General features: G+C 46.0%; 1 protein-coding gene across 3 annotated transcripts in view; it reads left to right on the top strand.

Moving 5' to 3' along the window:
• Positions 1-7,367: 7,367 nt before the first annotated feature.
• The window catches only part of SERPINB12 (serpin family B member 12), a 30,471-nt gene continuing 21,719 nt past the window's right edge, over positions 7,368-16,119 (top strand). The window contains exons 1-6 of one of the 3 annotated variants that reach the window (XM_081561567.1): positions 7,368-7,535; positions 9,850-9,984; positions 11,394-11,534; positions 13,363-13,480; positions 14,315-14,457; positions 15,640-15,807. In XM_081561567.1, coding sequence (XP_081417693.1) covers positions 7,368-7,535; positions 9,850-9,984; positions 11,394-11,534; positions 13,363-13,480; positions 14,315-14,457; positions 15,640-15,807 — 873 coding nt within the window. Of the gene's footprint in view, positions 7,536-9,849; positions 9,985-11,366; positions 11,372-11,393; positions 11,535-13,362; positions 13,481-14,314; positions 14,458-15,639; positions 15,808-16,119 lie in introns of all 3 variants that reach the window. The other 2 variants (XM_081561568.1, XM_081561570.1) reach the window with 2 other exon arrangements.

The raw sequence follows: 16,119 nt of genomic DNA on the forward strand, positions 1-16,119 counted from the left end.
AAAAACGGCCACACCAAGTGACCCAGCACACAGCCCGTGGCAGGAGGAGGCCCCCAGCAGGCACATGCTTTACGGGTGTCTCTGAGCGAGGCCTGGGCTGTGGGGAAGGACCACCCAGCATGACGCCCGTCAGGGCAGCTCTGAACTGGCCTCTCTGCCCTTGGGCAACTCAGGCGCTAGTTTTTCTATCCTTCCAAGACTCCTGTGAGCCACCCAGGAGCTCTCCTCTAGATTGAATATTTGCTGGAAAATCTTTCCCACATTGCCTTGAAATCTGTGTAAATGCATCATAAATGTAGATTGGAATTGCAAGACTGCAAATCCTTTTATCTCAAATCCAGACTGACTTACACAATTTCATGTTTAAGTCCCAATAACACCTCCTGCCACCCATGGTGGTGGTGTTTAGTCACTAAATCATGTTCCACTCTTTGCGACCCCATGGACTGCAGCCCCACCAGGCTCCCCTGTCCATGAGATTCTCCAGGTAAGAACACTGGAGTCGGGTGCCATGCCCTCCTCCAGAGGATCTTCCTGACCCAGGGACTGAACCCAGGTCTCCTGCATCTCCTGCATTGGCAGGTGGGTCCTTTACCACTAGAGCCACAGGGAAGCTCCACATATACATATATCTACTCTTTTTTTAGATTCTCTCCCCATATAGGTCATTATAGAGCATTCAGTTTTGCTCTGGAGCAGGAGTGTTATCTGCGCCCACGGCAGTGTGATGCAGGAGTAAAGAGGGAGGCTTTGAACTTGGGCTGAATTGACTAGTTTGAACACCAGCTGCATCACTTAATGGCTGGATGTACAAAGAAGATGCTTTCTAAACTTATGAGATGTTTTGAGAACTAGAGACAATGTTTATGAAATGTGATCACATTGCAGGCTCAACTGAAGTAGAAGCTATTATTACAAAGTCATCATGGGTGAGGGTAGTACTAATTTCTTGAGCTGAATAGATTTTTGAGGGACCTTTCTCTCTTAAAAAGTTGTTTCAAGTCTGAAGATAATGATGACTGAGGTAAATTATGTACCAGTTTTTCAAGTTGTAGTTTATTAAGTGTCAGCTTACATCAGCAATCAGCCTTTAGATTTAGACTTAGCCAAACAGAAGCTTCTTGTGTGGTGGATCTTTTCTAGATTAGATATAAAGTACTTCCTGTTAATGTTTGGGGAACACGTCCTATTTGTATCTGGAGCCAGATTTCATTGTGATAAGTTACTCTTGAAGTATGAATATAATCTTAGCCCTTGTGTTAAACACAAACTTGCAATGCCTAAAAATTAATTACCATGTTTAATAGTATATTTACAGTATATTTTAAAATTATATATAACTTAAAAAAGTTATATATGTATATACACTACTACATATAAAATAGACAACCAACAAGGACCCAACGGGGAAATATAATCAATATTTTGTAGTTCAGTTCAGTCACACAGTCGTGTCTGACTCTTTGTGATCCCATGGACTGCAGCACACCAGGCTTCCCTGTCCATCACCAACTTCCCAAGGTTGCTCAAACTCATATCCATTGAGTTGGTGAGGCCATTCAACCATCTCATCCCCTGTCATCTCTTTCTCTAGCCTTCCATCTTTCCCAATGAGTCAGTTCTTTGCATCAGGTGGCCAAAGTATTGGAGTTTTAGCTTTAGCATCAGTCCTTCCAATGAATATTCAGGACTGATTTCCTTTAGGATGGACTTGTTCGAACTCTTTGCAGTCCAAGAGACTCTCAAGAGTCTTCTTCAACACCATAGTTCAAAAGCATCAATTCTTTGGCGCTCAGCTTTCTTTATAATCCAGCTCTCACATCCCTACATGACTACTGGAAAAGTCATAGCTTTGACTAGATGGACCTTTGTTGACAAAGTAATGTCTCTACTTTTTAATATGCTGTCTAGATTGGTCATAACTTTTCTTCCAAGGAGCAAGCGTCTTTTAATTTCATGGCTGCAGTCACCATCTGCAGTGATTTTGGAGCCAAAAAAATAAAGTCTGTCACTGTTTCCATTGTTTCCCCATCTATTTGCCATGAAGTGATGGGACCAGATGCCATGATCTTAGTTTTCTGAATATTGAATTTTAGACCTACTTTTTCACTCCTCTTTCACTTTCATCAAGAGGCTCTTTAGTTCTTCTTCACTTTCTGCCATAAGGGTATTGTCATCTGCATATCTGAGGTTATTGATATTTCTCCCGGCAATCTTGATTCCAGCTTGCGCTTCATCCAGCCCAGTGTTTCTCATGATGTACTCTGTGTATAAGTTAAATAAGAAGGGTGACAATATACAGCCTTGATGTACTCCTTTCCCAATATGGAACCAGTCTGTTGTTCATGTCCAGTTCTAACTGTTGCTTCTTGACCTGCATAGTAGGTTTGTAGCAGTAGTAGGTTTGTAGTAACCTCTAAGAAAAAAGAATCTGAAAAATAATTCATTTATATAGCTGAATCACTGTGGTATACACCCCGAATCAATACAACATTGCAAACAACTACACTTCAATTTAAAAAATCAAGAGAATTAAAATAAAATATGTAATATGTATATGTATGTACAGAAAGTGTTAGTTGCTCAGTCATCTCTGACTCTTTGTGACCTCAAGGGCTGTAGCCCGTCAGGCTCTTCTGTCCATAAGACTTCCCAGGGAAGAATACTGGAGTGGGTTGCCATTTCCTTCTCCAGCAGATCTTCCCAGCCCAGGGGTTGAATCTGAGTCTCCTGCACTGGCAGTGGATTCTTTACCACTGAGCCGCCGGGGAAGCCTGTTCTGCTAATAGAGCGGGGATTTCTCAGTTCACACTGTCTTGAAACTGTCTTGTTCACTTTATCTTTTTCTTCTCAGTGACTAAGCCAGTGGGAGAACTTCATAAATGTTTATCGAAAAATTAGATTATTGTCAGATTTAGCCAGTTTCTAATTTTAAAATTAAAAAACCCCTCAGAAGATGATTGCCATATGTCATTTAATGAAGTTATTCAGTGTTCATGTTTTCCATATTTTAGAGCTTTGTATAAAGCCAGGTGGCTCCAAGAGTAAAAGTGTCCACCTCAATGTGGAAGACCCAGGTTTGATCCCTGGGCTGGGAAGATCCGCTGGAGGAGGAAATGGAAACCCACTCCAGTATTCTTGACTGGAAAATTTCATGGACGGAGGAGCCTGGTAGGCTACAGTCTTTGGGATCGCAAAGAGTCGCACAGGACTGAGCCACTTTTGGGCTCCCTTGTGGCTCAGCTGGTAAAGAATCTGCTTGCATGTGGGAGACCTGGGGTTGCTCCCTGGGTTGGGAAGATCCCCTGGAGAAGGGAAAGGGTACCCACTCCAGTCTTCTGTCCTGGAGAATTCCATGGGGTCTCCAAGAGTCGAATAGACTGAGCGACTTTCACCTCACTTTCACATAAAGCCAGAAGGCGTTTCCCTATTACAGATGCTTACACAGAGTCATCAGTATTCACTGCCCCTCTCAGGCCACTCTTCTCTTACTACCCTTTTCATCTCTGCCTTGGAAGGGGAGGTGGTTTGAGGCATGTTGTCTGCTGTGAACGCTTAGAACCGGCTTACGGGGTTGTTGCTGTTCAGTCACTCAGTCGTGTCCAACTCTCTGTGACCCCATGGACTGCAGCACGCCAGGCCTCCCTGTCCTTCTCTATCTCCCGGAGCGTGCTCAAACTCATGTCCATGGAGTCGTTGACATCCAACCATCTCATCCTCTGTCGTCCCCTTCTCCTCCTGCCTTCAATCTTTCCCAGCATCAGGGTCTTTTCCAATGAGTCTGCTTTTTGCATCAGGTGGCCAAAGTACTGGAGCTTCAGCTTCAGCATCAGTTCTTCCAGTGAATATTCAGGATTGCTTTCCTTTAGGATTGACTCTTTTGATCTCCTAGCAGTCCAAGGGACTCTAAAGAGTCTTTTTCAGCACAGTTGGAAAGCATCAACTCTTTGGCACTCAGCCTTCTTTATGGTCCAACTCTCACATCTGCACATGACTACTGCAAAAACCAGAGCTTCAACTAGACGGACATTTGTTGGCAGAGTAATGTCTCTGCTTTTTAATATGCTGTCTAGGTTTGTCACAGCTTTTCTTCCTATCAAGCTAACTCGGTTAATGCTCAGGGAAAGAAAGAACAAGATAGTAGTTGGAGCCACTTTAGGGAACTCAAGCAAAGTTCATAAAACTGAGTGCAGATTCCATGCTTTTTTCTTTTTTAATACTTATTTTTGTATTTGGCTGCATTGTGTCTTAATGGCGTCATGTGAGACCTTTCACTGGAGCGCGTGGATTCCCTAGTTGTGGCCTGTGGGCCCTGTAGCTGCACCATGGCCTGGGGGATCTTGGTTCACAGCATTGCAAGGCAGATTCTTAGCCACCTGGCCACCAGGGAAATCCAGATTCCTTGTTTTTTATGCACAAATGGGCAGAGAGAGTTTGGGGGGGGTGGCTGGGGGGGAGCTGCTCTGCAGCTCACAGAGTAAAGATAATTCCAGAGTGAGACATGAGTACCCACAGCAGCACATTCAGCAGAGAGCAGGCGCAGGCGCGGGGCAGGCTCAGCCTCATCTGTTCTCAGCTGGTGTGTCGTTGGGCACAAGTTCCTTGCCCTCTGCCGGCCTCGTTTTTTTTAATCTGGGGAGGAAGGGAGTGGCTGGCATGAACAACCCTGCTCTTTTTAAAGCAGGTAAGACACTAACTGTTGAGGTCTGTGCATTGTCATGCCAGAAAGCAACACCCTTTCACTCTGGGCCACATCCACACCAGGAACCAAGGTGACGCTGTGCTAACAGCTGGGAGCCAAGGGCTGGGTTGGGATCATTCAGTCTCTTAATCCAAATCCATGTTTCTCTTCAATATTGTCTGTCTCAAATCTTTTAATAGCAGGGAATAAATAGCCAGAATGTCCATGGACTTCTCCTCCCTTGATACCAAAGTGTTTTTTTCTTTGGCCAGGCCACGTGGCATTTGGGATCTTAGTTCCCTGATCAGGGATGGAAACCACACCCTCTGTGTTGTGAGTGCAGAGTCTTAACCACTGGACCTCCAGGGAAGTTCCCATTCCAAAGATTTTGATCAAATATCAACATTGGTTGTATAGCCAAGGCTTTAAAAAACATAAGGCTATTTTTTATCCAAAATTTTATGATTTAATGAAAGCCTATGAAATCCCCTCAAGTCAGATATTTTAAAATTTATTTGATTTCTCTACTTCTTCAGTCTACTTGTCACTACATGAGCTGCGCTTATAGGCAGAATGTTTTGGAGGTGAAGATATTTTTCAACTCACCAAGTTTAGCTTTCTGAGGTGTGAGGCATTATTGAATTTCCAGACTCACCAGGAACATATGTTTCTTGGAAAGCACCTTACTGGAACCCAGTATTAATAGCACAAAATGAGAAATACAGTTATGGACAAATTTGGCAGAAAAAAATGTGACATTAAAAATGGACCAAAAGCTAAAGCAAGAGGAGAAATTACACAGCAGACACGTGTGTGATCAGCGGATCCGACATTGAGGGGCAACTTAGTAGAAACAGTAAATACAGTAGAAAGAGCACTTAATTTGGATAAATCCGTGGAATGTTTTTAAAGTTGATTGATTGACTTTTGGCTGTGCTGGGTCTTTGTTGCTGCATGTGGGCTGTCTCCGGCTGTGGTGAGAGGAGGCGACTCTTCCTGTGTGGGGCAGAGGCTCGAGGACAGACGCGCAGTCATTGTGTCTCCCAGGCCCAGTTTCTTGAGGCACAGGGGATCGGACCAGGGATCGAACCTGCGTCCCCTGCATCGGCAACAGAATTCTTAACCTCTGGCCCACCAGAGAAGTTCACAAGTGGGATTTAATTCTTCAGTTTCATCGTCTCTAAACAGGAAGTGATACTATCTAACTTGCAGAGTAGGATTAAAGCTAATATATATAAAACACACATCTGGCACAATTTTTAAAAGTTGCCTAATGTTATTTTTTTGAATTAGGGTTTATAGAGTAAGAAGGTCCATACGTGGGACTTGCCTGCTGGCCCACTGGTTGGGAGTCAGCACTTCCAGTGCGGGGCCTCAGGTTCAGTCTCTGGTCGGGGATCTCCCAAATGCTGCATAGTGTGGTCAATGAAACACAAATGCAAAAAAATTTTTAAAAAAGATCTAAACTGGGAAGATGCTAAAGCCAAATGTACTCCATTCTGTTCAGTGCAGTAGCTATTTCTTAACACTTACTATGGGCCTCAAGTCTAGTGATAAAAACACAAATAAGAGGGCTTAGGTTTCCATCTTGGAACACCACAATAGCCATAGGCAAAAAGACAGAAGAAAGGACATCTCATTTGAGAGGAATGGGTCCAAGGTGAAGGCTTCGTAAGATTCTCTTGATACCTCTGGAATAGATTTTTGGTGGGCAAGGTTTAGAACCACTAATGAATTCTAAACCTCCAAGATCTTTCAAGGCTTGTTATCTCTTGAACAATGCTGATGACTGACTCCAGAGCCCCAGGTCCTCTAGGCTGCATGTGGGATGAGTCAGAAGGAGGTGAGAATGTTCCAGTGGACATGGCCCTGGATGACCAGCTGGACATTTCCAACATTGTAGAACACAGAGGGAGAGAACTGGGGAAACGCTTAGGAGAAGGAGGTGGCGTGACCTTGGTTGTCAGCTTGACCGTGGGGAAACGGCAGCCTTTGACTTTATTTACCTAATTAAAGGCAGTTCTACAACAAAGTAGGTAGAACGGTGCTTCCCTAAAGATATGTTTAAACTCTAATCCCCAGCACCTCTGAATGGGACCTTATATGAAGTAAGGTCTTTGCAGATGTTGACAAGTTAAGATGAGTTCGTGCTGGATTGGGGTAAGCCTTAAACCAATGGCGAGTGTCTGTATGCCACACACACGGAAGACACGTGGGAGAGCGCGATGGGGGCTGCGGTTAGAGTGACGTCTCTGCAAGGCAAGGACTGCGGCCAAGGGGGGCGGAGAGAGGCGTGGGGCGGGTCTTCCCTGAGAGTCTCCAGAAAGAAGCAATTCTGCCAGCACCTTGGTTTTGGACTTCTGGCCTCCAGACCCGTGGGAAAATCCATTTTTTGTTGTTTGAGTCACCCAGTTTGTAACAATTTGTTACGGCAGGCCCAGCAAACTGATCATACCACTTAATGAATATAGATCTCTATCTGAATCAATATCAATATCCACATCTCTATGTATATACCGTGAGCATAATGACCTTAGTTTTCCAGTTTTTAATGACACGGTGACTAATGGTGTATGGTTGTATCTAGGGTGTTTAAAAGGAGACCTGTTTACCTACTGTGCCCTGACGATCCTGTTTCCCTCTCGTTTTGTTTTCTTGTTTGTTTCAGAGTGTCATCAGATTCACAATGGACTCTCTCATCGCAGCAAATACCAAGTTTTGCTTTGATCTGTTCCAAAAGATTAGCAAAGATGATTGTCGGAGGAACATCTTCTTCTGCCCGCTGAGCCTCTCTGCCGCACTCGGCATGGTCCGCCTGGGGGCCAGGAGCCGCAGCGCGCACCAGATCGACCAGGTGCGCTGCCGTCGGGGGCGCAGAGTCAGGCCCTGATCCCTGGGCAAGCCTGACTGTTCCCTGCGCCCTGGGCTTGCTGGGAACTGCATCTGCCCCGAGATTCATTTACGGGGCACGCCCTGCTTTCTCTTCAATCCGACCTTCCTTCCAGGCTCAGGGGCGCCTCCGGCTCCCTGAGGACGCCTCCTCCATCTCACCAACCTGACAGCGGTTCTCACCGTCTCCTGTCTCTGTCTGTCTGCGTGCGTGCTCATTCGCTTCACTCGTGTCCGGCTCTTTGCAACCTCATTGACTGGAGCCCGCCAGGGATTTCCCAGGCAAGAATACCGGAGTGGGTTGCCATTCCCTTCTCCAGGGGATCTCCCCAACCCAGGGATCGAACCCGAATCTCTTATGTATCCTGCACTGTAGGCAAATCTTTACCGACTGAGCCTCAGACAAGGGACGCCCTTGTCTGTCTCCATGTCTGGTGTTTTTCTCTCTATAATTATTGATACCAATCAATCTAAGGCCGCGTGTGTGTGTTGTGTGTGTGTTAGTCGCTCAGTCCTGTCCAACTCTTTGCGACCCCATGGACTATAGCGCTCCAGTCTCCTCTGTCCATGGAACTCTCCAGGCAAGAGAACACTGGAGTGGGTGGCGGTTCCCTTCTTCAGAGGATCTTCCTGATGCAGCGATTGAACCCAGGTCTCCCACACTGCAGGCAGATTCTTTACCGTCTGAGCCACCAGGGAAGCCCCTTAAGGCTGCATCCTAGCCCCCAACACTGTAAGATTCCCTCTTGTCCTAGCTGCTTTCTCCCACATGGCATTTTCCATCTCCTGACATACCGCCTAGAGTAATTAATCACTATTCTATCCCTCTCCCACTAGGATGTAACCTCCCAGAGGGCAGGACTCTGTCCTAGAGCAGCAACCCAAAGCAAATGTGTAGAAGGAAGGAGTGAAACTGACAAGAGCGACTCCCCCAGTAAACCACAGGCTCCTGAGGCCGGTCTTACAATTCCCTGAATCTAGTCCAGAGTGCAGAGGTTAAGTATGAACACAGCTGTGTCCCTAAGATGGAGGAGTGAATTATTGGATTGAGGCAGCAGGTGTTTAGGGTCATTCTACTTTATTCATGTCCTTTGATTTGGTGTATTACTCCATTCCAGGTGGCGCAGTGGTAAAGAATCCATCTGCCAATGCAGGGAATGCAGGAGATGCAGGTTCATTCTTCTCCAGAAGATCCCCTGGAGAAGGGAATAGCAACCCACTCCAGTGTTCTTGCCTGTAAAATCCCGTGGACAGAGAGGCCTGGCAGGCTACAGTCCATGGGGCCACAAAGAGTCAGACTCAACTTAGCGTGCCCGCGCGCGCACACACACACACACAACCTATTCCATTAGCCACACTCAGCTAGAGTGCAATCTGCATCCTCCAGGCCAGGTTTCAGATGCTCCTTCTCCAGGCTCTTGGGTGTCACAGCAGACCTGCCCTGACGATGCCAGGTGGCCCCCTTGGCTCTCATTTTTCTGCAAAGCTCTGGATAACTTATCTTCTGCTCAACTGATTTGAAGCTCTAGGTTGGCGCAGTCTAACACAAATATAATCTAAGCCACATATGTAATTAAAAAGTCTTTAGTAGCCATGCTAAGAAAGTATAAAAATAGATAAGACTAATTTTAATAATATATATAATTTAACCCAATACCTTGAAAATATTATCATATCAACATGCAATCAGTTAAAACATTTAAATAAAATATTTTATATTCTTTTTTTTTCATACCAAGCCTGCAAAATCTGATGTGTGTTTTACACTCCTAGTTGATTCAGGCCAGCTCATAGCCAAGTGTAATTTGTGGATGCCTTGATATTCTTTTAGCTTGGCTACATTCTTTCTTAAATGCAGTCCCAGGGGCATAGCATTCTGTTTACTTCCAATCCTTACACTTCACAGCCTGAGTCAAAAGAAACACCTACCTTTCCTTATTTTTTTAAACTTATTTTTAATCAGAGGATAATTGCTTTACAGTATTGTGTTGGTTTCTGCCAAACCTCCACATGAATCAGCCATAGGTACACATTGTCGCCTCCCTCCCCATCCCACCCCTCTCGGCTGGCTGCCACCGACCCCCGGTGTGAGCTCCCGCATCGGACTCTCGCGGCTGTCTGTCTGCTTTACACACGGTGATAAACCGCTATTTAAACTGCTGGTGATTATTTTAACTCTGTAATCCTTATCATTGCCACGTTATAAAAATGTTTCTGAAGCTGTTCAGACTTCCTGCTGTTTGTACTGTCTGAAAGACCCCATCTCCACTCTCGCGCAGGTACTGCACTTCAACGAATTTTCCCAGAATAAAGGGAAGGAGCCGGATCCCTGTCTGAAAAAAGCAGAGCAAGAAGTGCCTGCTGACAGCAACCTGGAAGGGCAGAAGGAAGTGAAGGGGTCTGTGATGCTGCAGGTGAGCCATCATGAACTCTGCCCCTCCGTACAAAGTACGTACACCCCTCCGGGCTGTCCTGTTTGAGACCACAGTCGTTTCTCGTCCGTGAGATCCTGGGAGACCTCCGTAGCCACAGCCACAGCCACAGCCACAGTAATAATCCCAAAGGACCCAATTCCGTTCTGATTATGCGTCTTATGTGTCCCTGGCTGTAAAGGATAGGATCTAGAATCTTCTGGTTACGATAAAGAAGCTCAGTTCATAGTCCCAGGACTCACCTAAGTTTACAGACCACAGTTCCCCAGGATGGAGCAAGGCTGAGGAGGATGGGGTTGGGGAAGTAGCTACTCATGACTCTCTCTCTCCACTTTTGCTGTTCTTTTTTTTTTTTAATTAGTTTATTTTCTATTTTTTTAACTTTACAATACTGTATTTGTTTTGCCATACGTTGACATGAATGTATGGCTGTATATGTTTTCCCCTTCCAGAACCCCCTTCCACCTCCCTCCCCATCCCATCCCTCTGGGTCATCCCGGTGCACCAGCCCCGAGCACCCTGTATCATGCATTGAACCCGGACTGGCGATTCGTTTCACATATGATAATTTACATGCTTCAGTGCCATTCTCCCATATCATCCCGCCTTCGCCCTCTCCCATACAGTCCATAATACTGTTTTATTTATCTGTGTCTCTTTTGATATCTCGCATACAGGGTTATCTTTACCGATTGACTAAATACCATATATATGTGTTAGTATACTGTATTGGTGTTTTTCTTTCTGGCTTACTTCACTCTGTATAATAGGCTCCAGTTTCATCCACCTCATTAGAACTGATTCGAATGTATTCTTTTTAATGGCTAAGTAATATTCCATTGTGTATATGTACCACAGCTTCCTTATCCATTCGTTTGCTGATGGACATCTAGGCTGCTCCCATGTCCTGGCTATTATAAACAGTGCTGCGATGAACATTGGGGTACACGTGTGTCTTTCAGTTCTGGTTTCCTCAGTGTGTCTGCCCAGTGGTGGGACTGCTGGGTCCTATGGCGGTTCTGTTTCACTTTTGCTGTTCTGTTTCATGCTGAAATCTGTACTGACACTGAAGGCTTTTATGGGTTGTCTTATACCAGGAACAGTGAAGGTATTCTCCAGTTTATATATCCTCCTACGTTAGGAAGTTTAAGATTCTTTCTTGGCTCTTTTTGAAAACAGAGAAAAACAGGGCACACTCATCTAAAATGCAGTGTGCATTGTGGAGTCCCTATTAATACATTTCCTGCCTGATCTTGATCCCACGTGGGAGCCAGGACAGGGACCACGCCCACCCCCCCGTCCCTCGCTTCTTCTCCGCTTGCTCCCCCACCTGGTAACAAAGTGAAATGACAGCTTTATTTAAGATCACGTTTTATTTCTTCTTTTGTTAGGCCGAGTCTTCAAAGGATGAGAGTGGACTGCTCAGCTGCTATTTTGGGCAGCTTCTCTCCAAATTAGCCAGGATCAAAGTCGATTACACCCTGAGTATTGCCAACCGGCTTTATGGGGAGCGAGAATTCCCAATCTGCCCGGTGAGTTAGGTGTGACTGCTGATTAAAACCACCCTTTGACTTACTATTTCAAAACCATCAAGGAACTGGGTTACTCCCCTGCTGTCTAGAGCGCAAACCCCTGACGGGAGGATGTGCCGGCGGCATGTCCAGGGCCTATTTCCTTCTCTCCCACACCTTCTGTCGCCCCCCTCCCGGTTTTCCAGTTGCGCGCTTTGGGAGGCTCCCTGACGGATGGGAGTGGGAGCGGGGAGGGCCACGTGACTGGCAGCCTCTGCAGGCCTGGAGCTCGTGCGGGTTTGGTGACCACGCTCTCTCCTGTGCCCTTGAGTCCTTCCCATTCACGGTGCCCGGTAGCGGCACTGGTAGCCCCTCTCCCAGTAGGTCCCTGCCTCCCCGCTCAAGGCGCTTCTCTACAACCGCCTTTTATGCCACGATCAGGCCACCTGCCTATGAAATTTTACTCATTCAAGATGCGGTGCAGTGTCGCCGAAGGAGACTGACTGGAGCCAAAAGGCGCAAGTCCTGTCTCTGTGGCTAAAGGCTTTGGAACGAGAGAAAGACGCTGCTGAACCCGGGCTTCAGCTTCCTCCCTCGGCACTAGAGGGAGCGAGTGAGCCGCAGTGAGCGTGGTGGGCGTGGCCAACGCGCAGCGGACGCGAGCGTCAGGGGCAGGTTTAAGGGGCGGGGCCGCATACTTGGACCAAAATTAGTATGTTCTCTTATAATGGAAATGAGATTTTATGTTTTTTTTTAAACTAGCTTTATTGAAATATAAATTCATATAATATACAACTCACTTATTAAAAATGTTCACAGAATGATTTAGGTATATTACATTACAAAATTCTTTAAAATTGTGGTAAAATATCTATAGCATAAAAATTGCCATTTTAACCATTTCTAAGCATGCAATTCAGTGGCATTAGTTGTATTCATTGCTGTGTAGTGATTACCCTATTTCTAAAATGCTTTCATTACTGTGAATAGAAACTCTGTACGGTACAATTAAGCATGGTTCTAATTCTAAAAAACTTAAAGCATTTTACAGCAAAGACTCTAAAGTTACTTGCTATTTGTCCTGTGCTGTGCTGTACTTGGAGAAGGCAATGGCACCCCACTCCGGTACTCTTGCCTGGAAAATCCCGTGGACGGAGGAGCCTGGTAGGCCGCAGTCCATGGGGTCGTGAAGAGTCGGACACGACTGAGCGACTTCACTTTCACTTTTCGCTTTCATGCACTGGAGGAGGAAATGGCAGCCCACTCCGGTACTCTTGCCTGGAGAATCCCAGGGACGGCGGAGCCTGGTGGGCTGGCATCTGTGGGGTCGCACAGAGTCGGACACGACTGAAGCGACTTAGCAGCAGCAGTGCTGCACTTAGCCCCTCAATCGTGTCCGACTCTTCGTGACCCCACGGACTGTAGCCTGCCAGCCTCCTCTGGCCCCGGGGATTCTCCAGGCAAGAATTCTGGAGTGGGCTGCCATGTCCTCCTCCAGGGGATCTTCCCAACTCAGGAATCGAACTGGGGTCTCCTGCACTGCAGGCGGATTCTTTGCCAGCTGAGCTAGGAGTCTCCACAAATGGAATGTCCAAATCTGGTGGGAAAGTTAGTGTCCTTTTAACTGTGGACTACTCCATAAATAAGCGTTCTATACCCTCCATTAACACTACAGGCAATGAAATGTCTCTGTGTAATTAAGACTGGGGGTAGATGGAGACCCCATGTGCCTGGTATAAATGACTGGATACTTCTTTCTCATTAGGCTTCTCACGACTGCTTCACTCCTAAACTATTAGCATAATTGTATGATTTTATGTCACTATTTCCATTTATCCCACTTTATCAGGAATACTTAGATGGTGTGATTCAATTTTACCATACGACGGTTGAAAGTGTTGATTTTCGGAAAGACACTGAAAAATCCAGGCAAGAGATTAACTTCTGGGTTGAATCTCAATCCCAAGGTAAGAAAGACCCAACACATTGGAGGTGGTGTTCTTTTCCATTTAAAAGAAAAAAGTCAGCCCGGCTTTGCAGGTCATTGGACTGTTGGGACCAGATGCTCACCTGCTTGGATTGGGTCCGAAGGTCGTTGTGCAGGTGTCAAATGGTTAAAATGCTTAGACCCTGTGGGTACTTAATTTCTGGTCCTTTGCTCCATCATAAAGTTGAGATGCTTTTCAGCCATGTACAATACCAGCAGGATGTCAACTGGTTCCATGTTTCTTTAAGGGTCAGTAGAAAGATGGTGAAGAGAATCTGGTTATTAAGAGGGAAATAGAAATAAGAAGATCCTAATTCTTGCCAACTTTTAGCTAGATTTACAGGTATTTTCTGAGTGAAGGAATGATGGTGATGAGTAGTGAAAATTTGAGTTCAACAAAAATGGAAGAATATTTTCAATATGAAACTGCCCTATCTGCCTTTTTTGGGGGTTTAGTTTTCTTGGATTAGGCTTCCCTGGTGGCTCAGTTGGTTAAAGAATCCACCTGCAATGCAAGGGACCTGGGTTCGAACCCTGGGTCAGGAAGATCCCTGGAGAAGGAACTGGCTTTCTACTCCAGTATGTTTGCCTGGGAAATCTCAGGGACAGAGGATCCTGGTGGGCTACAGTCCATGGGGTCACAAGAGTTGGACACGACTTAACCACTAGACCACCACCAATTTTCTTGGATTACTTCCCGGATGAGACATACTTTAGTCTTGGGGATACTAAAGTGCATTTAAAAAAAATCTGTCTACTTGAACACTTTTGCTACAATTCATATTTAGGATATTCTCTGGAAACTTTTTTTAAGGTAAAATCAAGGAACTCTTCAGCAAGGACAGTATCAACAGCAAGACCGTGCTGGTGCTGGTGAACGCTGTCTACTTCAAGGCCAAATGGGAGAAATATTTTGACTGTGAAAACACGGTTGATGCCCTTTTTTCTCTAAGTGAGGTACCAGAGCACAGCTTTTTAGATATTCACTCACAATTTCCACTGAATGATGGGCAGTATGTATACTCACACTTAAACTTAGGTCTCTGGGTTACGATTTATGTTCACAAGAGCATTTGGTTGTTAATAAAAATCCGCGCCTAAAGACCATGAAGCACTTTGTGCTAGGTGCTGCACTGAGCATTTTTCCTTCATGATTTCATTTCTTCCCCAAAATAACATTATGGAAATAGGTGTTATTATTAGTCCTACTTAGGAGTCCAGGGGGAAAAAATGCAAAGGTTACTCAGCCAAATTCATGCGTTAAGATTCACATGTGTGAGTATTTGCCTCAAAAACCTGTGTTCCTTATTTCAAAAGAGCAAATATAGATTATCAATATGATATATATTGTATTGTGTATGTTATATATGACTTAAACTATGTATGAGTATTATACATGCATAGACAGAGACCAGTAGGGAACATACATTTATCTATCAGCATAGGTAATGCCAGGAGAGAGAGATGGCGTTTGCATTTTCTTATTTTTCTGCATTTTCTAACTTTCTGCTCAAGTACTGTTTCCAAGATAATAAATGGTGCTTGAGAGAGATGTGCTCTAGGCCAGCGAGCTGCAGAATGGGACAGCGGTGCTGTTCTCCCAGCGCAGCGTGCGCTCCTGTCAGCTGGCGACCTGCTGCACACGATGAGGCTATCATGAGGCTTATGGCTCCCTTTCCTCTGGCAGAAGCCCAGGCGGCAGGAGTTGTTGTTTAGTACCCAGAAGCTTAGCATTTAACCAGGTTTCCCACTGATGCTTCTGCGGGGCCATCCAGGCCAGTACGGATAGAGCATCACGGGAGGCCCAGAGCCCGGGGTGGAGCAGGTGAGGACGAGGGAGCGGGCAGGGCTGGTTTCAGCTGGTGAGGCTGTGGGTAGACGCCTGGGCAGACATCCTACCAACAAGTGGTCTTAGGAGCTGAAGAACCTCCCCAAACCATGGAAAGATGGGATGTTGGCAAAGTAAGGGCCCCCAGTCAGTGGGCAGAAGGCTTCATTAGACTGGACCCCTGTGGCTCTGAACTTTCGGGGGAAGCCCCTTCTCATCTGGACGGACCATGTTTTCAGGGAAGTTGGGGACTGTGTGGGTTTGTGAGCTTCTTGTGGCCATGCTGTGACTTTCTACCTTGTCCGCCGCAGACTGAAAAGAAGAACGTGAAGATGATGAACCAGAATGGGCTGTTCAGAATTGGCTTCATAGATGAGCTGAAGGCGCAGATCTTGGAGCTTCCGTACACGAAGGGGAAGCTCGACATGGTAGTGCTGCTGCCGTCCGGCTCTGAGGACAACCTGAAGGCCCTGGAAAAGGTAAGTCTTCACTCGCACGTCTCTGCAGCTGCAGTCCATGGGGTCGCAAAGAGTTGGACACAACTGAGCGACTGAGCAACAATGACGGCAACATATTTCAGGGCTCACCCTGTGGCTCAGACGGTAGAGAGTCCGCCTGCAATACAGGAGAGTTCTAGTACAGGAGGTTCGAGTTCTAGGTCGGGAAGATCCCCTGGAGAAGAGAATGGCAACCCACTCCAGTACATGATAGCCTGGAGAATCCCATGGTCAGAAGAGCATGGTGGGCTACAGTCCATGGGGTCGCAAGGAATCGGACACGACTGAGCGACT

Source organism: Giraffa tippelskirchi, chromosome 14 (genome assembly GCF_054371585.1).
Source record: "Giraffa tippelskirchi isolate mGirTip1 chromosome 14, T2T-mGirTip1v1.2.pri, whole genome shotgun sequence".
Classification (NCBI taxonomy): domain Eukaryota; kingdom Metazoa; phylum Chordata; class Mammalia; order Artiodactyla; family Giraffidae; genus Giraffa; species Giraffa tippelskirchi.